The sequence below is a fragment of the Eptatretus burgeri genome, chromosome 6 (genome assembly GCF_056783735.1).
Source record: "Eptatretus burgeri isolate ZD-2024b chromosome 6, Ebu_testis_v1, whole genome shotgun sequence".
NCBI classification, from domain to species: Eukaryota; Metazoa; Chordata; class Myxini; order Myxiniformes; family Myxinidae; genus Eptatretus; species Eptatretus burgeri.
The window spans coordinates 26,403,728-26,427,578 of record NC_140966.1 but is presented as its reverse complement, the minus strand read 5'-3'; the positions used below and the strand labels follow the sequence as shown (position 1 = coordinate 26,427,578).

The following is a 23,851-nucleotide window of genomic DNA, read 5'->3' as shown; positions in this document are numbered from 1 at the left end:
TCCTCCGTCGCGTTAATCCGGTTACCTAAAAATAATCACGTGATTTAATTAACGGGGAACACGCCCTCTGTACGTCTTGTCCGAACCGGATCACTTTACCGGATCGGATGCAGCCGAGCGACACTGCCAAGGACGTACCGGCTAAGAGGAACGGATCGTTGGGAATAAAGTCCCGGCTAAGCTATGATTCAGACCATGCTGGACCAATGAAGGAAAAGACAAAAACGAGCAGGGAACATTTCTAATAATGATTTATTTACAAGCAGGCGAGGAAAAGTATGTGGTACAGGGAATAGGTTTATTGTGATGTGTTGTGCAGGGAAAGCAAGACATGTGAGAGGTGCGGCAATAAACAAGCAACTTTGGAAAGCGGACACAGAACAGACTTAACCCAAAAATAATAACAATAATATTGATAATCTTCTGCAGTCTTATTTATGTGGACAGGCACCAGGACACACACACAGACACAGAAAACCCGATTAAGAGGAATTGAAGCGAGAAAGGAGAAGAGTTGAGGCTACGGTCTCTCGGTACCTTTGCACGCTTGCCCGAACGCGCCACCAATACGGTTGGGGGGATGCTCCATCGTGTGGTTACCCCCCCCTCCCCCGACAGCTAGCGCGTCGTCTTTTGTTTTGTGGTAACTCATGCAAAGCGTCGTCCAGAGAATGCGACGTGACCGTCTGCGTGAAGGAGGAGCTTGAGTTGGGAGGGTGGAGTCAGCGTCGTGTGGGCGGGGAAGTGGAGGCGGAGTCCAGGCGACGACGGCAGGAGGCGGAGTCGAAGTCCAGCTTGAGCGGGAGGCGAGGCAGGGCAGAGAGAGATCGAAGGTCTTTATCGGCCTGGGGTGGGGGGCCACCCCAAACTGCTGTCATCACCCGAATCGGACACTCTGATTGGCCCGGACCGCCTGCGCACCCCTGCCGCGATGGCCGGAAACCTCATCATTCCATTTCCGGAAAGACAGCCCCGCGCCGCGGATCTGTCTCACTCCAACCCCACATCATGAAATGAATCGTCCACACCCAACTCCGCGTCATGAATTGCCTTGCAAAAATCCCCGGGCCGTGCCCTGACGACCGGCCGAGGGCGGCGTCGGTCCTGCATGCCTGCTCACGTGCCCCGACCAGTGCTGGTCAGTGTGCCTGCTCCATATGCGCCAACGTGGCCCGAGCTGTATAACATGCCTCCGCCCGATCGCAGCTTCGCTGGCGGTAGAGGCTAGAAGTAAGATATTATGGCAAACCCATGCACAGACAGTAAGATGTGTCCATTCGTGCCCGGCTCTGTTCGATAACAAAGTGTCACGAGTGGCGCAAGGGGTCTGCCTTTGAGAGCACGTTTCACACAGTGCGCGTGGATCCGCCATTACGCATGTGGCCAGCGCTCGCGTTTTCCCATTTCTGCTGTCGTGTGCGCGAGTCGAAACCCGATCGATATAATTAGTCCAGAAATGGGTTGAAAAGTACGTGACGCCCGTATCATGCACAACGTGGCGTGGTTGTCGTTTTATTATTCTCGGCCTCTGAAAATGTAGCTATTGGCACCCAGCGACTAGCCACGCTCTTGCCGACATTGGGTCATTTGCTTCTGTGTTGTGCAAAACACCATCCGTACAGCCTCTTAAGAGATATTCATTTGTATGCCTTTTCAATGCAATCAGCAATCTCCCCCCCAGATCATCGGAAGCTCGAGTCGATCATCTCAAGCTGCCGAGCATATTGTACAACTCGCCGCAAAAGTTGGGTTGAGGGATCGCTTGAGGACGGGAGGTCTGTGCTGTCGATGCTCATGCGGTGCCGTTGCTGCCTTTCTATTCCCCTTCCGCGAGGACCCATCTCACAGCGAAGGGTGCACGTGGCTCAGATTTACCTCAGGAATAATCAGAAAAGAAGAATAGGAATGAAGTTAGAAATGAAATGAAGAAGAAATTATGTAAGCAAACCAAGCTATGAGATCCTCGCAACGCACGCCCCTGTTGTCCCGCTAGACAAAAGGGAAGGGACTATCTACACGTATATTAATGGAATAACTGTCTTGGGACCACTATCTGTTGGATGAATGCGGTTCCAAGAACCCTAACAATATATATATATATATATATATATATATATATATATATATATATATATATATATATATATATATATATATATATATATATATATATATATATATATATATATATATATATATATATATATATATATATATATATATATATATATATATATATATATATATATATATATATATATATATATATATATATATATATATACATATATATATATATATATATATATATATATATATATATATATATATATATACATATATATATATATATATATATATATATATATATATATATATATATATATATACATATATATATATATATACATATATATATACATATATATATATATATATATATATATATATATATATATATATATATATATATATATATATATATATATATATATATATATATATATATATATATATATATATATATATATATATACATATATATATATATATATATATATATATATATTGGGGAATTAACCCCTCTGTGAGGGTGGGCTCTTTGCTTGTGTTGATAACATGCATTGCTGTGTATTTACTTTTTTTATTTCTTGCAGTTGAACGAGTTGCTTGTTGGTGATACAAGTGGAAAACTGAACATTTACAAGCACGATGGGACTAAACCTTTTTATTCCTGCTCTTCACTGGGAATGGTACGAATGAAGTGTTTGTTTATTTTGTGCTGTGCGTACTGTATATCGAAGCAATTTATGTTTACTTTCAATTTGTAATGTATTGCTAATATTGTAACTCCTGCCCCTTTTGTTTTGCAACACACGCTTTGAAGAATCGAGGGGAGTAATTTTAATAGAATGGAAAACTACAATAGTGTTCTTGAAGGCTCGTGTCAGTCTGCGCTGGCGGACAGGTTGAACGATGGCCGAGATCAACGGAATGTTGATTGGGGTATCAAATCCACCATGGAAAATGAGGAGAGGCTGGCTTCTCAGGTGTAAATCCTATATCAGAACTTTCTTCTCCGATGAAGGGTTAATGTTGGAAACATAAGCTTCTTCGTGCTTCCCATGGCGATTAGCATACCTTAATTCATCAAAGTCTTGTTGATTCCATCCATATTATCGTTATCATGTTCATCAGCATAGTAAGAATTTATATATTTTTTTGTGTTATCCTTGCATTGACATTGGTTTGATTCCTTGTTCCCATGGTAATTCATGCCACTTTTGTTTCTCCAAGTCATTCTGAGTGTGTCGTGCAATTTGTTTCCTTACTTGATGTAAGCATGAAAAGCAGAACTCATCTGCTGAAGCGTAATACAAGATTAAATATAACGTGTCCTGCACTGGATTCTCTGTGTGAACCGAATGATCAATCATCCCATCATGAAGCTGTGATGTTGCCCTGACACCAGAGCTCTATTATACAGCTTGCTATACCTATTAAATGTCAGCTCCATTTCTAATCCGCAGCAAATATATCTATTTTGTTGCTTATGCGAATGCAATATGGTTAATTCAATTGTTTCTATTTTTTTCAGATCACATGTGTTGGAGTGGGAGATGTATGCAATAAGGGCAAGGTAAGTAAGCATTATGCTGCTTTGCCGTTTTATCCAATTTTGTTAAATTTATTCTCTGAATCACTTTATTGATACTCAGTCCCTGCAAAATTTCAGAAGGTAGTGATTTGGAATGACGTATTTTCCGGTGTATAAACCGCGGCACTGTATTAACCGTACCCCTGTTTTTTTTCACCCTCAAAATAAATGAATATATTGATCATTTTATTATCTGATCTCAATCTAAATACTTTGTACATTAACTTTGTACAGAACAAAGTGACGGACGTATCAACATGTTGACTCCATTGTCCGCTTCATGTCGTCTAACAGTCTTGTTCTCATTTTCAAGAAGTTGAAGAGAGAGAGGATACCAAGAAGTTTTTATTTTTTTTTCTTATTTTTTTAATACAATATAGAGGATTTTTTTTTGTTACTAGAAAAAGGAAGAAAAGGGATTCAAACTGGTATAATACATATTTATTGTGGATTTGTGGCCCTGATAAGGACCATTTCAGTTTGATGAATCTTTTCAGATAAACCCAAGGAAATCCTCGACAATGCTTTCCTCGTCTAAGACGGCACGTAACTCCTTGTCTGAATCATGGTAGAGCAAGCATGGAATGACAAACTAGAGGGAGATTTGGAAAAGTAAGGGATGAGGGGAGGATATATGGGGTGACAATATGGATACAGAAGCAAACTCAAAGGAAGGACCTGGAGGGGAGAATGAGATTGAAGAGAATGTTGAAGTTAATTCCACAGGCAGGAAAAAAGAAGAACAAATGAGTGGAGGTAAACAGTGATCTTGCATTTTGAGTTTCACCACAATGGGGTTAATGGTGGTCCATTTGCACCCTGCAGAAACCTGGGGGGACAAAGCACAGAAAGGGAAGAGTGTGCAAGACAAGTGAAGCGGTTGTAGGAGACGTGTTACGTCATAGTGTTACGAATTTGGAAACCTATCGCACACAACATTCAGGTCCTATAGATTAGTTGTATCGGTAAGTATGTGTTTTATAGATGGCTTCCTTCCCTTGTCGAGTGGGTGAATCAATGTAAATGCGCTGCGATTTATTTTAGGAAAACCTCATCTTCAACGACAGCAACAAAATGACCGTGGGTTGCGGACATGCTGCAGAGGAGCGAAAGCCCTCAGCTCCCGGCGTCCTCTGCGCACTTACTAGGGGAAAGGTCGAGCCCCTACCCACGATGCGCTGGGCAGCGCGCCGAGGGGGGAGGGGTTGGGCAGTGCGCCGAGGGGGGAGGGTTGAGCCGCGCATGGAGCAGATAAAAAGGGAGCCAGTCGATCGGACAGCGCTCTCCTGTCGTGGTCGTCGTTTTCGTCGTCGTAATGAGATTGGGCTGATCCTGTCGCTGGCGTCTGCGCTCACCGGATCCCGACGTTCGCTGGTCATCTCGAGCGCGGATCGCGTCTGGACGCTCACTGGACTTCTCTGGCACGGGTCACAGCTCGACAACGCTGGGCTGGTCTCGTCCTGGTTCGCTCGTCTCGGTTGAAGACCGCACGAGGCGGACAGGTCCAAAATAGACCCTGGTCTGCAGCTCCACTATCCTCTGAGCTGAAGGCCGAAATAAAGGCATCAGCCACTACTTCTCGTGTGTGTGTGTGTGTGTGTGTGTGTGTGTGTGTGTGTGTGTGTGTGTGTGTGTGTGTGTGTGTGTGTGTCGGTGGGCCTGTCCTCCAAGTAGTAACTGTATAAGTGCTTGCTGTACATGTCATTATTTGCCTTTCTATTATTCGGTTTAACTCTGCCTGATGTGCTTCCCTCATTCCCCACTTATTGTATAAATAAACCCCGATTGCTGAATGTTTCAATTCGTTCACGTCTCTTCTTTCATTGACTGAGCGTGTTGCGTGCTGGGGAAAATTAGCAAGGCCGTTGTGCCGCCGTAAGGGGACATCTGGACCGACTGTTCTCAGCTATTAAACCGCTCGGAATCGCACACGGAACGAGCGTGCTAAGCGGCTCGTTTCCGTATGGGTGCCGTCGAGGGTGTGAAGACTCATTAGATCGCCACGTGGTCTCAAGGTATTTTGAGATTTGGCGAATAACCCTGTACCACGTGGTGGAAATATTGACGCTTTACGGTCCAAAACAAAGGACCCGTATTCTCCGGAGTTTTCCGGAGAAGTACGATCTGAATTCCGGGCAATCGGTCGAGCCGACTTGCAGCCCCATCTAGCGGTTGTGCTCGCGGCCGACGTCCCGGCCCCACAACATTTGGTGTCAGGAGTGGTATTCGGCCCCTCTGCCTCCACGAAATTTACGGATTCGGATCAGGGGTGTGGGGAGCGAACCCCCCCCCCGTGTCCCCAAATTACGAGCGTTATTAAATTTTATTCCCAGCATGCAACATGGCTAGCCAAGAGGAGCTGAGCCAGGTGGGTAGTGATAATAGTTTAAATGAACCCATGGTCCAGGACACCACCACCATGCAGCAACTTTCCCCACGACCAAACTCTGAGGTCGCATTGGAACCGGCAGGGGTGGCGGCGTATGACACCCCCCCCTCCCATCAAATTCCTCCCCCCCGGTCCGTGACGAATCGGCTTCGTCAGGACCATCGGACTTCGACCGGATTATGAAAGGAATGAAGCAGCTGATGCAAGGAATGAAGGGGGATTTAGGAAATAAAATGGACGGAAATGCACGCAAGATGGATGAGTTGAAAGGGGATTTGAATGACAAGATGGATGCAAATATGCAGACACTGAGGGGTGAGATGCAAACGCAGCTGGGTGAAATGCAGTGCATGGGGTTAGGCCTGTAGACAAGCTTGGACAGGATGAAAGACATAATGGCGGTTGCGCGTGACGAAACGCGACAACGGAGCACAAGATGGCGACACCACGTGATGGAATGAACGAACGAACCAAGGAGGAGGTTGGAACTTTTGTCGACCCACAATGGAGACGGGTGAGGTCGGAACGAGAGACGCCATCACAATAATTAGGGAGACGTGTAGGACGAGACACGTGGAGGTGACTGAGAAATTAACCGTGACGGAGACGCGGATAAAGTAAGAAACTAATAAACACGAGGAGACAAAAGGGGTGACGGAGATACAAATAATAAAAGAGACGACGAAAAAAACAACGGAGACGCGGGAGATAGAAAGGGTAGAGGAGGAACTACACGATACAAGGGAGCACACACACGTGGGAGTAATAGGGGACAATGGGGTTGAGCTTGGGTAATGTCTCGTGACCCGATGCAAGCAGCAGGATAGCCTCCTTCAGGAACGAAGGGAGGAAATACGCTCCCTTGAAGCAGATCGCGACGAGGTGAGTCCGGTCGTGCCGAATGAGGTAGAGGGGATGAGTGTTGTGAACGGGTCCACGCAGAGTGTGGGGGGGGGGTAGAGACCCCGGGACCCCTTGTGGTAGCGCGAATCCCCGAAGTGATTGTCCCGGTGTGTGTGGTAAAGGGTATGAGTGTGTCAATGTGTGGTGAAACGTGTGCATAGTGTGAGTGTCATGGCGTGCGTGAGTAAAATGGCGTGCATGAGTGCACGCATGGAAATGGACTTCGGACGGTTTCAGACGGGAGACAGGTGTGGCGAGCCTTCTGCGCCGTGTAGGGTTAATTTGGTTACTGCGCCGTGTTCGCACGACGGCGTGTGCGAGGTCCGTGGCGCACTTCGCGCACGTGCAGGCCGTGCGTGTCTGCACGATCCGGCCTGGAAACGTTCCAAGTTGGACACAAGCCGGCCGCGTGGACGGTTAAAATGGCGGCGAGTGATTGAATTTGGAACGGACGGGTTCCCACGTGGGCACGTGTACGGGGCATCACGTGCTGCGTACCGCGTGTTCTGTTCGCGGAGCACGCGGAGCGGGTTTCCGGGACGATACGCACGTACCGGCCTGCGCGGGAGACCGCGCGGGCTCGGTGCGCGAGTGACGTCACCGGGGATGTCGCGGCACGAATGCGGGGGGAACGGCGCACGTTGTTCCGCGGGCAGAATCCTGCGAAAGCGAGCACTGTTTGGAATTGGCAGAGTGACGTCATGGCCGCATGGATCGGCCTTCGGAGGGGACGTTGGCATCTCCCAGAGGGACGAACTGGCGTGCCAAAAACCGCCACCATGGCGCTGCAGAAAAAAAAAGAAAAAAAAGAGCCTCACTTCCAGTACAGAGCCCGTTGATTGGGCATAGGAGCACTAGTTAGTGGGAAGGGTTAGTTTAGTTAGACCGGCTTCATGGGGACATGGGTTATTCCTCATGGAGCCTGTGGAATGGGTTATTTAGAGGGATTTAGGATAGATTGAGAAAATGGATTTTTGGAGACATTGACAGACATGAAATGTGTAGTGGGGACGTAGCTTAGCTACGTAGAGTTAAAAGGAACGTGCGTTAGGATAAGGTATGACGAGGGAGCACGAGTTCGTTAGGGGAATTTAGGTAAGGGAATGGCAGTGTTGGGTGAGTTGAGAAATGAAATGTGTGAGGAATGAGTGTGGGTCAGTGGGCCCGAGTGTGTGAGTGGAGCGAATGGGGAATGCATGGTGCGAATGACTGAGTGGGGGGAGGAGTGAATCCCACCCAAGGGACCCCGGGATCAGTTTAATGTTGGTTAGCGGGTTAGTCAAATTTACCAAAAGGAGGTCATTTTGTTGTTTGTGTTGAGAGAAGGCACCAAACCCATTTGGAGCGGTGCATGAGTTCATGGACCGGCTGGGAGCGTGGCTGTTGAAAGGTCAGTTTTTGTTTGGAGGGCACCCCGGGCACCGGACTAGTAGGCCAGGGATCCAAGGGGCCGGGATAGTGTAGTGGGCACGGGTGACCCGCGGAACGGGACCCATAGCGCCAAAATGCCACGTGGGCATCGGAGGGGGGCAATGCTGGGAAGGGCAACCCCTCGCGTTCACAGGGAGCTGGTAGGCTCGGAGACAGCCTCAGGGCCTGGGGATGCCATGCTTAGAGTTCGGCAGAGGGGAAGTTCCTGCCAGTTGAGCCACGCTGCCCAACCACAAAATTGCGTGAGGGCACGAGTGAAAATTTGAGGGCTCGGCCCAAATTTATAATGGACACCAACACAGGCGACGGGAATCATAGTTCTTAGAACCGATAGTTTAAATGACAGGCGTTTTTGGAAAGCCCCAGGGTAGTTTAAGGTTAATGAATGCTAGGATAGTTAGGAGATGTACCCCTTCGCACCATCCATCCCTTCGCTCGTTGTAGGCCGCTGGACCCACCTTGGGTTCGATCGCTGAACAATGTGGGAGGCCATTCTAAGGCTTTGTTGGGCCTCGAGACAGGATGCTAGTCTCTCCCTTTTCCCCTCCAGAAAAGGAACGTAGGGGTTGGGAGTTAGCTCGGTTGACAGGATAGGTTAGCCGGACAAGGACAATAAAGTTGGTTTGGGAGACGGAATTGTAAAGATGATAATAAAAAATAAAAATAAATAAATAAGGAGGGGCTAAATTTTGTTGAGTTGAGTTGCAAATTAAGGGAGTGGGTATGGACAGAGACAGGCAAAGGCGATAGGTTGGGTGGAGACAGTAGGTTAGGTCCGAGCCCGCCTTCGGAGCGGCCGGCACCACGACACCAGCGCACTCCCTCCAGACCCACAAGGAACGAGACCAGAGGCCGGCCAGCTTCACCTGCCAGCCTGTTGTGCTGAATTGCCTGTTCTGCATAGCCTTGCCTTGCCATGCCTTGTTCGCCTGCCTCTGCCATAACCCCATGCCTGCTACCCTTGGTTGCGTTACCCCTGCATCATGCATCACCATGTGCGCCAGGATCATCCAGTTTTGCAACAACTGCCATGCAGGCAGCCACATCACGGGGACTGCATTGAGCAGCCCGTGCATCGTTTTGCATACAGTCCCTTTTTTGTGCTTCTGCATCCGCTGCATCATCCATCCAGTTCATTTCAAGGAGGAGCCAGGGACTGCATTGGGCAGCTGGCTACCTCCCTTTTCTTGCACAAGGGAGCCCGAGACTGCATTTGGGCAGCCTGGCTACCCCCTTCAAATGGCTTGTGGGATGGCATATGGCATGCCGGGTTAGGGTGAGTTGCCTCCAGCAGCTGGGAACTGAAAAAAAAGAAGGTTCAGTGAAAAAAAGGGGACCTTATGAACAGGCCCTGAAGACGTCTGACCTTCAGCTGCGGAGCACTCACCCTCACATAACTGTTGACATTGCTATGCCTTCTTTCCCACAGATGCCAGGTCCTGGGCCATGGTTGGTGTAAATAGATAAATTAAGGTTGTAAATAAGTTCTTACCCCACCTGCCTGTTTGTCCTTGTGCCGGCAATCTATTTAAGTTGTCCGAGTGAGTCTGTGTGAGTTTGTTAGTTAGTTACGCAGCGCATTAGGTTATTTATTTTTGGGACACGTATTAAAAAAATATTAAAAAAAGAAATAAAAAAAAGAAAAGGTCGCACTCAGGGATCCGAAGGTAAAATGTACTGGGGAAAACTTGCACCTGCTAGTCACACGAAAATTTGATGACTCGGGACGAGTCTGTAAAAAGGTGAGGGGGTAGTGTTACGAATTTGGAAACCTATCGCACACAACATTCAGGTCCTATAGATTAATTATATCGGTAAGTATGTGTTTTATAGATAGCTTCCTTCCCTTGTCGAGTGGGTGAATCAATGGAAATGCGCTGTTATTTATTTTAGGAAAACCTCATCTTCAATGACGGCAACAAAATTACTGTTGGTTGTGGACATGTTGCAGAGCAGCAAAAACCCTCAGCTCCCGGCATCCTCCGCGCGCTTACTAGGGGAAAGGTCGAGCCCCCACCCACGATGCGCTGGGCAGCGTGCCGAGGGGGGAGGGGTCGAGCTGCGCACGGGGCGGTTAAAAGGGGAGTCAGTCGATCGCACAGCGCTCTCCTGTCGTGGTCGTCGTTTTCGTCGTCGTAAAGAGATTGGGCTGATCCTGTCGCCGGCGTCTGCGCTCATCGGATCCCGACGCTCGCTGGTCATCTAGATCGCGGGTCGCGTCTGGACGTTCGCTGGACATCTCGGGCACGGGTCGCAGCTCGACGACGCTGAGCTGGTCTCGTCCTGGTTCGCTCGTCTCGCTTGAAGACTGCACGAGGCGGACAGGTCCAAAATAGACCCTGGTCTGCAACTCCACTATCCTCCGAGCTGAAGGCTGAAATATAGGCGTCAGCCACTACTTTGTGTGTGTGCGTGCGTGCGTGCGTGCGCGCGTGCGTGTGTCGGTGGGCTCGTCCTCTAAGTCGTAATTGTACAAGTGCTTGCTGTGCATGTCATTATTTGCCTTTCTATTATTCGGTTTAACTCTGCCTGACGTGCTTCCCTCATTTCTCACCTATTGTATAAATAAACCCCGATTGTTAAATGTTTCAGTTCGTTCGCGTCCCTTCTTTCATTGACTGAGCGTGTCGCATGCTCGGGAAAATTAGCAAGGCCGTTGTGCCGCCTTAAGGGGACATCTCTACCTACGGTTCTCGGCGATTAAACCGCTCGGAATCGCACACGGAACGAGCGCGCTAAGCGGCTCGTTTCTGTACGGGTGCCGTCGAGGATGTGAAGACTCGGTAGAAGCCATGTGGTCTCTAGATATTTTGACATTTGGCGAATAACCCTGTACCACGTGGTGGAAATATTGACGCTTCACGGTCCAAAACAAAGGACCAGTATTTTCCGGAGTTTTCTGGAGAAGTACGATCTGAATTCCGGGCGATCGGTCGAGCCGACTTACGGCCCCATCTAGCGGTTGTGCTCGCGGCCGATGTCCCGGCCCAGCAACAATAGGCCCATAGATTCAGCTTCATTGCAGGAGATTCCATTGATCTTGAAGGCCTTGGTTTCCACTGCATCAAGCTGAGGAAGATGTGATGTCGGGGCACCAGCCAAGATGGTGGGGTTGGAGAAGTGGGGTGAGGGGTGGGGGGTACTCCATCAAGCTGCAGATGTAGGCCTTGTAGGTGCTTCTTTACACTCTACTGGCACATCTAGTGTTGGAGTTTGGTCTCATAATATTACAGCTTTGTGACATTGCTGATGTTTTATAGATTGTGTTCTCACTCTAGTTATGAGTATTCCATCTTGAACATCTTTGCTTCCCTTCTGTGGAAATTATTTCACTTCTTCACCCATGGAATATTGAGTCTGCAGCAATATCACGGAGTACTGCATCTACCTGAACCTGATCATAATCTGGTGCACAACATCTGACGAGACATTTTACATATGAGGGCTCATGTTTTTTCTTAATCTTTATGCAAAAATTCCTACGTTAGCTCATCAGCCCCATGAAGACCTGAGATATCAACCAATGTGAGGAGGTTTCACTTTGTGGAAGAGGGTGATTGAGGGTTTGCAAATTCTCACAGTTTGTGCAGTGTTTCTCTCTATGGTTATGGCAGCCATGGATGGTCGGTAAAGACTATGAGCAGCTGAATCCCTCAGTAACTTGGAAGCATCCCTGTTTCAGGGCATAATGTGATTGTGTGTTTGAATATTTTTGATGGGATCACAGAAGAGAAATGTTTACCCAAGGGACAGCACCTATCAGTTGGTCAGGCTGGTGTCTGATGATTGGCAACACACTTGATTTAAAGGTATTGATTGGGTCCTCACAGGGGACAGCCCGAGCAAAGCTCCGGGATCAGAACTCGATATCTCACAGCATCTCATCACTACAAACACCACTTCTGCCACCTTGACTCTCAGTTAACCAGACAGCTCTCTGTCCAGAATGTTCTCTTGAAGCCGCCTTGTACTTTACCTGCAGTATACTCGCTTCTGCTTCTCTGCTTAAATCTAAGATCCAGTTGCCTTAGTAGTGCATCGGAAGCTTTGAGAATCATCCCCAGTTTTGTACCTTGGGCCATGCTAATGTGTCTTTAACTAGTACCCAGAAAATTTGTTTTAAGTCTTTGTTTGCGGAGTCTGCTCAACTGCCTGAAAGTTTGGATTTTTCATCATTCAGGGCTTTTCAAGGGTTTGTTTATCTAATACGTACTCCAATGTAGAACATTCATAGCACAACCATTGGGGTACACTCCTTGACACCCCCACTCCGAGCTCCATTGTGTACACCCCCACCCTCATCTCGTAACAATATCTCGTGCACAATAGCCCTTTATGATTTATGTTCTTCTGCTGCTGAAAGCCTATTGTTTGGCATAAAGTGGAGGGCTGTTGTACCACATTCACAACCTTGCTTATGTATGATTCCTCTGAGGGGACTTGCTTGCTGTCTGTTCAATAAAGTTTGCATCCTGGAAGAATACATTGGTTGGTAAGTACATTTAACCAGTGATGGGATATTTTTCTATCTGTACCATGTCTTGTGCGCCTGGTGCTTCTTGGGTGCACTGAGCCGAAGATATTCATGAATCCTCACATTTGGGTCAACATTATGTTTCTTCGATGATCACTTTTTTAGATCACAAGATAATGCCTCAGATCAGCACTGTCATGATGTGCTGTGCCATATGGATCACATGTTTGGAGCAAAAGCAAGCAAATAATGTTGTACACAAGCTCAGTATGAGCCTTAGCGAATTGTACAGAACAAAAAGTATGCTGATCAAAGACTCAAAGCCAGCAACGAATGGTCACATATTCTTTGAGCAAACGGATGCATATTCTTTGGCATTGCGCCTAAAATTATATACCTGGTGGTACATGTGTGCCTCTGCATTTTTAGGAGAGTGGTGACTAGATAAAGTCAGCAGATGGGAGCTGTGCAACTCCTTTTCTTCCTCCTTTCATATGCAACACATGGTTATGGGTGGCATAATTTTCTGGGGATACAGCCATGCCGCGAAAGCAGTCCCCCCTGTAGATTAAGACAGGAATTTTGGATTTGGCCATGGTGCCAGCGATAGTTCACCTACTTTACATGAAGGGCACCATGGTATCTTTAACATCAACTAACCATCGTATTTTCACACAAATAACCCACCCGTTGGTATACCTCGCACCTCGGGAAGAAAGAACTCGAGGAAAATCTCAAGCATGTGTAACCCACACACGGGTATACCCTGCAAGCCAGCTTTCCTTTCCACATTACCAGGAGATGTGCGATGTCCATATTGCAAGCAGACATCACAGCTTTGTTGTCAAGGGCCAGTGAATGACACATTTTTAAATACGACTGCGATAAGGAAACAATTGGCATTAAAATGGATATAATTGAGGAAAGTTTTGTTGTCATAATTAAAATTAACTGCACCGATGTGTTAAAAACCAGTGTGGTTTGCGGTACCGATGTGACCAGAAACCACACTGCTCATTCATCATAAATGCATAAATACCATGCAGGCTTTTTGAATTTTATATCATTCCACGTCCATACCATTACAAGTCTCTGCCGTACAATGCCAGGGGAGTGTTCAGTTACCAAGTTTCTTGTTGAGTGCTCACCAAGTGGCTTAAGCACTCAAGCAGGCACTCCATTCAAAACTGTTGATGCGGAATGGCTGGCTTGGCAAATGCTAACTAGCTGCTTGGTAACTGAACACACCCCTGCTATCAGTACAAATCAAAGAAAATGTAAATATTTCATGGCCAAATTCAAACAGAAAGTTGATGAAAATGTTGGCTGATTTCTGGAAAAGAAGGGGATGAGAGTGATGACTGTATGGATTACGACAGATTCACGCTTGCCGACTCTGAGCTTTCACAAAGATGCAGACGACGATGACGTTGTGGGCTTTGTGGAAGTTGATTTATCGGTACCTTAAATAGCGTTGGAAGTGTGTGTGTGTGTGTGTGTGTGTGTGTGTGTGTGTGTGTGTGTGTGTGTGTGTGTGTGTGTGTGTGTGTGTGTGTGTGTGTGTGTGTGTGTGTGTGTGTGTGTGTGTGTGTGTGTGTGTGTGTGTGTGTGTGTTTAAAACCTGTGAAAGAAGTGTAAGTAAAGATATTACAATTAAACTTGGAAAAAAAACCTGCCTTGTTTTGTATCTCCTTGATCATTTAACTTGGACCCCCTATGGTTGTCACATGCCATATTGTGAAATAGCATATAACCCGCACACGAGTATACTCCGCAGTTGGAATTTTTGGAACTAATTTAACTTGTAGCCTGTGGGTTATTTGCATGTAAATACGGTAATAATGCCAGCTGACGGGACGCCTAGTTTGACATGCATCTGAGAGACTGCACACACATTGATGAATCACCGTGCATGTGAAACACCAGGATGACAATTGATAACTGGATCCCCATGCGAACACAGGCTCGAGAGCTCAGAGGTGAGTGTATATACCTCGAGGTAAATTCCTTTTGCAACCAGTGTTTCAACCCAACTCCAGCAACCATCAAGTCGAGAAAAAATGCAGAGACCAAATAGGCAAAACTTCCCTCCCCCCCCCAAAAAAATGCAGAGGCCAAATAGGCAACAAACATTTGCCTGACCAGTTAAGATATGTAGATTCAGAAGAATCTCTGAATATATTTAATGAAGACTTGGTTTGTTGAAGGTCTGCACGGCTTTCCCTCCGATAGAAAGTGTATCATTTGCTATCATGCTACTTTTCCGGGTATATTCCTGGGCATCTTACTTCTATTTCTTCTCTGTCCTCGTTTCATAAAATCAAAACAAACAAGCAGAAAAAACCCCCTTTATTTGTCATTCCATAAACGATTCTCATTTCTACTTGAATTGGTTCAAGAGATAGCAGGGTGGTATTCATGTGTCTGAGGCCAAAAGTTTTGTGGTCATTTTCTGGGAGGAAATTTTGTGTGGAATTCAAAAATCCATTTCTTGCAGTCCTCAGCCTGGTAGGTAACGTGTGAGGTCCCTGCGATTCATAGGATTACAAGGTCCATTTTAGGGAAAAATTTATTTTAACAAAATTTGATTTTTTGAGCCTTAAGGTAGCATGTGAGGTATCAAAATAAATGTAAGACGCATACAAACACATTTATACACTTACAGTGACTGTATTTTGCAATACAGAATAAAAATATTTTGCAAAATTCAATAAAAAAAAGTGTTTGTTTTTTTTTTGCATGAAAAATCTTTTCATTTGAGCTAATATTGACAACAGGAAAATGGTTGAATTTGAAAAACCGTTAAAATTACCAAAACTTTTTTTACTGTGAAAAATGCCTGATTATTATCGAGCATTTTAAAATGTAATTAATTCTTATTTATGTGTTTTGTACTGTGCATGCTGATTGACTTGTACCTGCTGTTAAGCAGGGTTTGCCGAACCAATGATCTTCCATTGTGTACTGCCTTGGCAAGATGTGTTCTGTATTCTTCATTGCGGGATGTCCAAATTAGTCACGGTGGACGGTTAAATGCAATTTGAATTTACGGAAATGCCGAGGAGACGCATCCAGGTATAAAGAAAGTCCTAGAGAAGGGTGGTCTCACAATTAGGAGGACATCAAAGTCATTTTCAAGTTGTCCTGTTGACCTGACATTTGAACAAACGGTAAATGCAGATGCTGCATCTCGCTTAACTGGCATTTTTAGCTTTTACACAGTCTACTGGAGCCATGAAAAAATGAACAGCGACTCACATAATGAGAAGTGCCATTGTTGGTCATCTCCTAGACTTTGCTGGCTTGAATAGAAAGGAAGACATCAGCCAACAGCTCAAAGCATGAAGATCTCAATAAGCTCATCAAAGGTATACAGGAAACAATGAACCCATTTGCCGAACGAGCCAATGATAGCAACCTGTATAACATTTCCACTGGCCGAGCAGTTTCAGACAGTGTGAAAAAAGGATCTTCCAAACTGTATTTAATCAGGATAAGCATGGTGCAAGGAATTCAAAGAAGGCTGCTTTGCTGATGAGAACAGATTCGAGGCTCCAATCCCAAGGCGAAAATTCAAAAACCTTGCTTGTGATGCAAAGAGAATCAAGATCAGGGCAAAAGACTTGCAAGGGAAGGAACGACAGGACACTCGAGATTTGTTTGGTCAGCTACTGTACCTAGTCGCATCAAAGAAAATCGACCGAAAGAAGCTATTTGCATACCCACTAACCCCAGTGCCAATGGTCTATGGCCATGTTTATGGCACAATCCACAAAACAGAAAAGGCAAAACTTCGACACAAGCTGGAAAGCAGAATAGAGAGCAGTGGCCCATTGTTGGATGACATTACTTCCTGTGTAGTAGATGCCATGTTTATGGTACACACATTGATGAACATACCTGCAACGTATGGAGGACGAGCAAGTTCCTTGCTCACCAAACTATGTGGACTGCGTGTGTGACACTTATAACAAACAGCCCATCAATCAAGGACATAGAATATACCAGATGTGGTGCTACTGATGTTGAAATGGCAATCCCAGGAGCCGATCAAAAGAGACCAAAAGACTTAAAGGTGCTCTGAAGTCCACCAAGTTCAAAATGGTATTGTTTGAGTTCTTAAGTAAATGAGGCAGAAGGATTCATACAAAGCTACTTTGCAAGGGGATACTTTGTATGTTGGACTGGAGGGAGTGGCTTATGTGTTTGAGGTTATTGAGGGCAAAGTTGTGCGAAAGCTGGTCAGGGAGTGTGAAATGATTCCACACAGTATTGTTGTGCGGGCAAATGATGCTGATGTTCTCATCATTCGTTAAGGTTTGGAGAACATGTGCATATCTGCATTGATGTAGGACTTAGCAGCAACAAGACAAGGAGATGCATCAATGTCACCCAGCTGGCAGAGCATCTGTGTCGTGAACTCTTCAGCTCTTCTTGCATACCATCCATGTACAAGTTGTGACTATACTCCTGTATTTTGGATGAAGGGAAAGATTCATCCATTTTACCGAATGGAAAGCTCACCTTACTCGATATGGAGGCGTTTGGAAAGTTAGGCGAGGAAGAGATGGTTCCAGAGAACTGCACTGCAGACATTGAGGCCTATGTATCCCACTATGTATTGAAAACTTACTATGAAGAACGTGAATGCAGCTCACCTTGATTCGTTTGAACAGTCCTGTGAACCAGGAAAGTCTGGGAATCTGCTTGAGAAACCAAAAGGAATAGATTGTAGTCTACTTCCTCCATGCGAGACTGCACGAACAGAGCAAATAAAACATGCAAATTTTGTGGCAGTTGTTTGGAAAAACGCAAGTAGAGCACAACCAGAACAGTTCTCACCACGAAATAAGGAATGCAGGTTCCGATGAAGTCAGCTGGTTTGGCGGTGACCAGATACCTCAAGATATCTGCCAACACATAGATGACAGCATTGAAGCCATTGATGATGATTAGTTTCATTATGACTCATCTGGTGATGAATTAGATTTCTGGAGCTAACAGTTCAAAACAAATAAGAATTGTACATTTTTAAAATACAAGATAACACTGAACAACAAATTTCAAATTTTTTTTTTTACTGGAGATGTGTAAAGTGATTAAGACTAATTTGGGTACGCTGATTTCAAAAATCATAACCGTTTTGCTGTATCACGTCAGGATTTTCAGGAACAGAAATATTCCCATTGCCTAGAAGTCAGGATTTCAATGAAATTTACATATGTCTTTAACATGTCTATTTCGTACAATTGTTGTTAACTTGTGTTATATTTCTTTCTTTCAGATAAAGATGAGTAGGCGTTCCTGTACCAATCATCCTGACAACTTTTGTTATGTCTGTGGTCGGTATACCAAAAAAGATCAACAGCGAAGTATATCTACAGCAGTGAAAATGAAGGCCACCTACTTTCACTACTTCGGGTGTAAGGTGGGGGACCAAGAACAGAGCTGGGCACCACACATCTGCTGCACAAGCTGTCACACAACCTTGACTCAGTGGTTGGTGGGCAAGCGCGCGAGCATGCCATTTGCGGTGCCCATGATATGGCGTGAGCCGCAGAATCATCATGATGATTGTTATTTCTGCTGCACAAGCATCGCCGGCTTCAACAAGAACAATAAAGGTCACATCAAGTACGCTGACTGCGTCTCTGCTCGTAAACCTGTGCCTCATGATGACGAGAACCCCGTTCCAACACCTCCAGCTGATCAGAACATAGCTGTAAGCAGTGGTGAAGAGGATGGTGATGATGAACCTTTTGAACCCGACACTCAAGAATCACACCTTCTGAACCAGGGAGACTTAAATGATCTTGTAAGAGATCTCTCGCTGTCAAAGGCGAAGGCAGAGCTGCTTGGATCAAGGCTGCAGCAGTGGAATCTACTTGAACCTAACACCAAGATATCCTTGTTCAGAGCACGTCACAGAGACATGGCTGAGTTCTTTGAGATGGAAGACACGATGACATTCTGCAGTGACATCAACGGTCTGTTGAAAGAACTTGGGTGTGATCACGATCCTGCAGACTGGCGCCTCTTCATCGACTCGGGGAAGAACAGCTTGAAGGCTGTTTTGCTCCACAATGGCAACGAGAAACCATCAGTCCCACTGGCTCACGCGTTCGGCATGACAGAGACCTATGAGACTATGCGGCAGCTGCTTGATTCCATCAAGTACAATGACTTCAACTGGCACATCTGCGGAGACTTGAAAGTGGTGGCGCTGTTGTTATGGCTGCAGTCAGGCTACACGAAATACATGTGCTTCCTTTGTCTCTGGGATAGCAGAGACGACAAGAATCACTGGACGAAGAAAGATTGGGAAGAGCGAAAAGAGCATGTACCTGGTCGACACAACGTGAAGCATGTCGCCCTTGTCGACCCAGCCAAGGTTTTCCTTCCACCACTCCACATAAAGCTCGGCTTGATGAAAAGTTTTGTACGGGCAATGGATCTGAATGGGCGTGGGTTTTTATACCTCAAGGAAAAGTTTGGCAACACCTTGTCGGAGGCCAAGATCAAGGCTGGTGTCTTTGTTGGACCGCAAATCCGACAGATTATGAAGGACAAAACTTTTCCGACAACTCTAAACCCCAAAGAGCTGGCAGCGTGGAGGAGCTTCAAAGCTGTGACGGACAACTTCTTGGGGAACGAGCGCGCGGACAACTATGAAGAAATAGTGCAGCAGCTGCTGGAGTCCTTCAGGAAACTTGGCTCCAGGATGTCCCTGAAAATCCATTTCCTACACCAGCACCTGAACTTCTTCCCTGACAACTTGGGAGCAGTCTCGGACGAGCACGGCGAGCGATTCCACCAAGAGATTTCACTCATGGAGACGCGTTACCAAGGGCGGCACAACCCGAACATGATGGGCGATTTCTGCTGGTTCCTGCATCGTGAAACTGACACAGAGCAGCACAAACACAAAGCCAAATGCCTCAAGCATTTTTAATTACATTCTAGTGGAGTTTTTCTGTAATTTCTATAATTTTGAAGCATTCATGATGAAATAAATGAATAAATGAATTTTTGTAAATTTCATTGAAATCCTGACTTCTAGGCAATGGGAATATTTCTGTTACTGAAAATCCTGACGTGATACAGCAAAACGGTTATGATTTTTGAAATCGGCGTACCCAAATTAGTCTAAATCACTTTACACATCTCCAGTAAAAAAATTTTTGTTGTTCAGTGTAATCAGGCATTTTTTGACAGCAAAAAAAAGTTTTGGTAATTTTAACGGTTTTTCAAACTCAATCATTTTTTTTTAGTTAAAATCGATTTTTCCCTAAAATCGGCCTGATGGTACCGTGAACCACAGGGCTCTCACACGTTGCCTACCAGGCTTAGGACTGCAAGAAATGGATTTTTCAATTCTACACAAAATTTCCTCCCACAAAATGATCACAAACCTCTTGGCCTCATACATGTGAATAACACCCTGGTATCTCTTGGACTCAATTTCTCACCCCACTCTCTAAAAACCTTCCCCCCACATCCCACACACTCAAACCTTCCCTCTCACACCATCCCCCCAAAGCCTCACCTTACCCCCTAAACATTTTTTTTTCTGCTGTGTCTAAGCGTTAAGCAATGTGCCTAGAAATTTAAGGTTTGTCGCACCAGTGGAAGAGGGTTAAAATTCCACCATATTTGTATATGGAATAGATAGATTACCCCTTCCTCAACAATCAGTTAAGCTTGTACAATAAACATATTTTGTCAAATGCCATTCAACACAATATATTAAATTACTAATGCTACTATTACTGCTATTGGCTGGTTGCGAGACTACCATTATTCTCAGGTTTTCCGTCTGTCTGTTTGTATGTAATGGACAGCTCTGGAGGCCAGAGGAGTCAACCGATTTTGATGAAACTTGACTGGTAGGTTCATACCAGGATCTAGTTGTATGCTTTTGAGCACCGTTGCTATGGACGCCACCGTTGCCTTGCAAGGGAATTTGAATTTTTTTTTAAATCCGCAAAAAAATTTTTTTCGAAAATCTAAAATCGGCTTCCGCGGTTTTATGCGCACTATAATCAACCTCTTTGTCAAAAATTTTCAGCTCGATCCGTCAAAAACTGAATGACTAGTATGCAATTATATAGCGACCACCCATGTCGCCTACCGGCTTGTCTGTTTGTTTGTATGTAATGGACAGCTCGGGAGGCCAGAGGAGTCAACCGATTTTGATGAAACTTGACTGGTAGGTTCATACCAGAAACTAGTTCTATGCTTTTGAGCACCGTTGCTATGGACCCCACCGTTGCCTAGCAACGGGACTTTGAAATTTTTGGAAAAATCCGAAAAATATTTTAATATATATATATATATATATTTTTTTTTTCGAAAATCAAAAATTGGCTTCCAGGCTTTTATGCGCATTGTAATCAACCTCTTTGTTAAAAATTTTCAGCCCGATCCGTCAAAAACTGTATGACTTTTATGCAATTATATAGCGACCACCCATGTCGCCTACCGGCTTATCATTGTGTGTGCCATCCCTTAGATGGAAATGAAAACCCGATTTCCCGTCTGCTAGCATTAATTGTGGGCGTTAAATATCTCACAGTTTCCTTTTTGAAGAGTAGTTGAGTTATCGCCCCGTGACTAGTTTCCAAAATCCTGTTGATTTCAGGCAAATGACAGTTCAAGCCAGCCAGTTTATGATAGACTTGGGCCAAAAACGTGGCCATTCCCACGAAAATATGGGAATAATCGGGGCTGTTCGAAGAAGTATCAGTAGTCATTTCATGTATTGTTGTTTTACATACTGCAGCAATTTAAATACTGTATTCACATTTGCTGCTAAGTTTGGTCATTTGTTTCATTCTTCTCAACAGGACATCATTGTGTGCCTCAGTGGGGAAGGCTGGTGTTACTTGTTTGAGTTACCGATGATTATCGGTCGTGCAGAAGTACCAGGACTGGCTGAAGGACATACAGAGAAGGATACTGGGATTCCGATGAAACCTTGTTTCAACCAACACACTCCTGCCAACAGCAAGGCTATCCTCATAGGTGATGTTGGTGAGTAATGTGTAAATTACACGTTTTCTTAATATACTGCACCTTGTTACCTCCTCTACCAAAGGTGGAAGGAGGTTATGTTTTCACCCCTGTCTGTCTGTCTGTTTGTTACTTACGAAATCTAAAGATTTTGTAAGTATATTGATGACTTCCGTCCTCTGTTTGTGTGTTTGTTTGTGTGTGTTTGTTTGTTTGTAGGCACGATAACTCGAGAACGGAAGAAGCTACCAATATCAAATTACACCACGTGATTCAGGAGGGTGATGGCTCGCGCTGATTAGATTTTGGTCAAAATCGGTCAAAGGTCACAGTGAGGTCAAACATTCGATATTTGATGGTTTGGTACAGAATCATCGTAGAAACTTCTGGTTTGCGTCGCTACCTTCTCAAGAGACCAGCTTTTATAAGACAAGATCAGGGGTCAAGTTGACGATTTCGTAAGTACCAGTCTATGACTGCTTGTTTGTCTGTTTGTTACTTGCAAAATCGAAGATTTTTCAAGTATATTGGTTAGTCGATTTTGTTGCTTTGTCTGTCTGTCTGTCTGTCTTTGTCAGTCTCCTACAGGTCACAATTTAAAACCGATCTTCACGAAACTTCACCACATGGTAGAGTTTGTCAAAAGGAAGAAGCCTATTGTTTTTGAGGTCAAAAGGTCAACATATATGCGAAAGGTCAACAAATTTATCAAATTTATTAAATCCTCAATTTTTATCCGATTAACTGGAAATCTGAACAGGATTTTCAAATCAGCTTCCTGAATTCAACCACCAATTATTGTTGAGGTCAACTTTGGCCAACAAGTCAACATCGGCCAAAGGTACACTGTATTGCATGATAGTTACCTCCGCCACCGAAGGTTATATTTTCACCCCTTTCTGTCTGTTTGTGTACAGGATATCTCAAAAGGTTGTGGACGGATTCGGACGAAACTGGGTGGACAGGTTTCGGTGTGTGACGATGCCGAATTGATTAGATTTTGGTGAAGATCCCGATCCAGATCTGGCTACTAGAATTTTAAAAAGTGATTCTTCACCATTGAGAGATGGGGCTAAACTGATATATATCACAATATCTTAAAAGGTTGTGGACGGACTCTGATGAAGTTTGGTGTGTGATAAGGACGAATTGATTCGATTTTGGTGAAGATCTGAATCCGAATCTGGATATGAGAATTATTTAATTCTTTAAAGTGATTCTTCACCATTGAGATAGAGGGCCAAAAACGATATATAGCATGATATTTCAAAAATGTATTGGGCCCGATATGTTCTCGTGGATCAGGCATTGCATGGCAGAGGTATGCGCTCGACCGAGTGCCCTTCGACTTACTCCTGTTTCCCACTGATCCTAATTACCTCCTGCTTTCAAAGATCATCGTTATTTTTTGGTTTTGTGACTTTGGAAGTCGCATCTACTGCTGTTTTCGTGAGCTACTATCATTATGTTTCATGATGATGCTAATTCTTATTTCTTTGAAATTATTTAAACTGTCATAAATTGTTCAATTGTCAAAAAACAATTGTGTTTGTTTTCACCATGAACTCCTCATGGGGTCAGAACATTTTACCCAATGTAGTTCCTCTGTAAGATGAAGAGTTCCACTTCAACATCCGCTTTTTATAGCGCGGCGACATCGCGCTGTTATATAATTGGCTATTCTGTCCTGTGTCTTCTGTCACGTCTTCTGTCACACTTATGGCCGCGTATGTCCCTTTGATCTGAGGGCTATAAATAGAAATTTGTCCAACGTCACAACTCTTCCCATCATGCATGCTAATTCACCGTGTCTACATTTAAATTTTATAACTGCAAAATTGTTTCATCATTCTTAACCTAGACTTTTACTGCCCCCAGCCGCGTGATATCGAAGTATTCGCTTCTTGTTGTTGTTTTATTTTAATCGTTTTTTTCAATTCCTGGAGAGGTACTTACATGCAGAACAAATGGGCAGAGTTCCTGC

General features: G+C 44.8%; 1 protein-coding gene across 7 annotated transcripts in view; it reads left to right on the top strand.

Moving 5' to 3' along the window:
* Positions 1-23,851, top strand: part of ITFG2 (integrin alpha FG-GAP repeat containing 2) — a 106,609-nt gene that overhangs the window by 4,451 nt on the left and 78,307 nt on the right. For all 7 annotated transcript variants that reach the window (XM_085884359.1, XM_085884361.1, XM_085884362.1 and 4 more), the window contains exons 2-4: positions 2,658-2,753; positions 3,599-3,640; positions 21,702-21,888. In XM_085884359.1, coding sequence (XP_085740485.1) covers positions 2,658-2,753; positions 3,599-3,640; positions 21,702-21,888 — 325 coding nt within the window. The remainder of the gene's footprint in view (positions 1-2,657; positions 2,754-3,598; positions 3,641-21,701; positions 21,889-23,851) is intronic.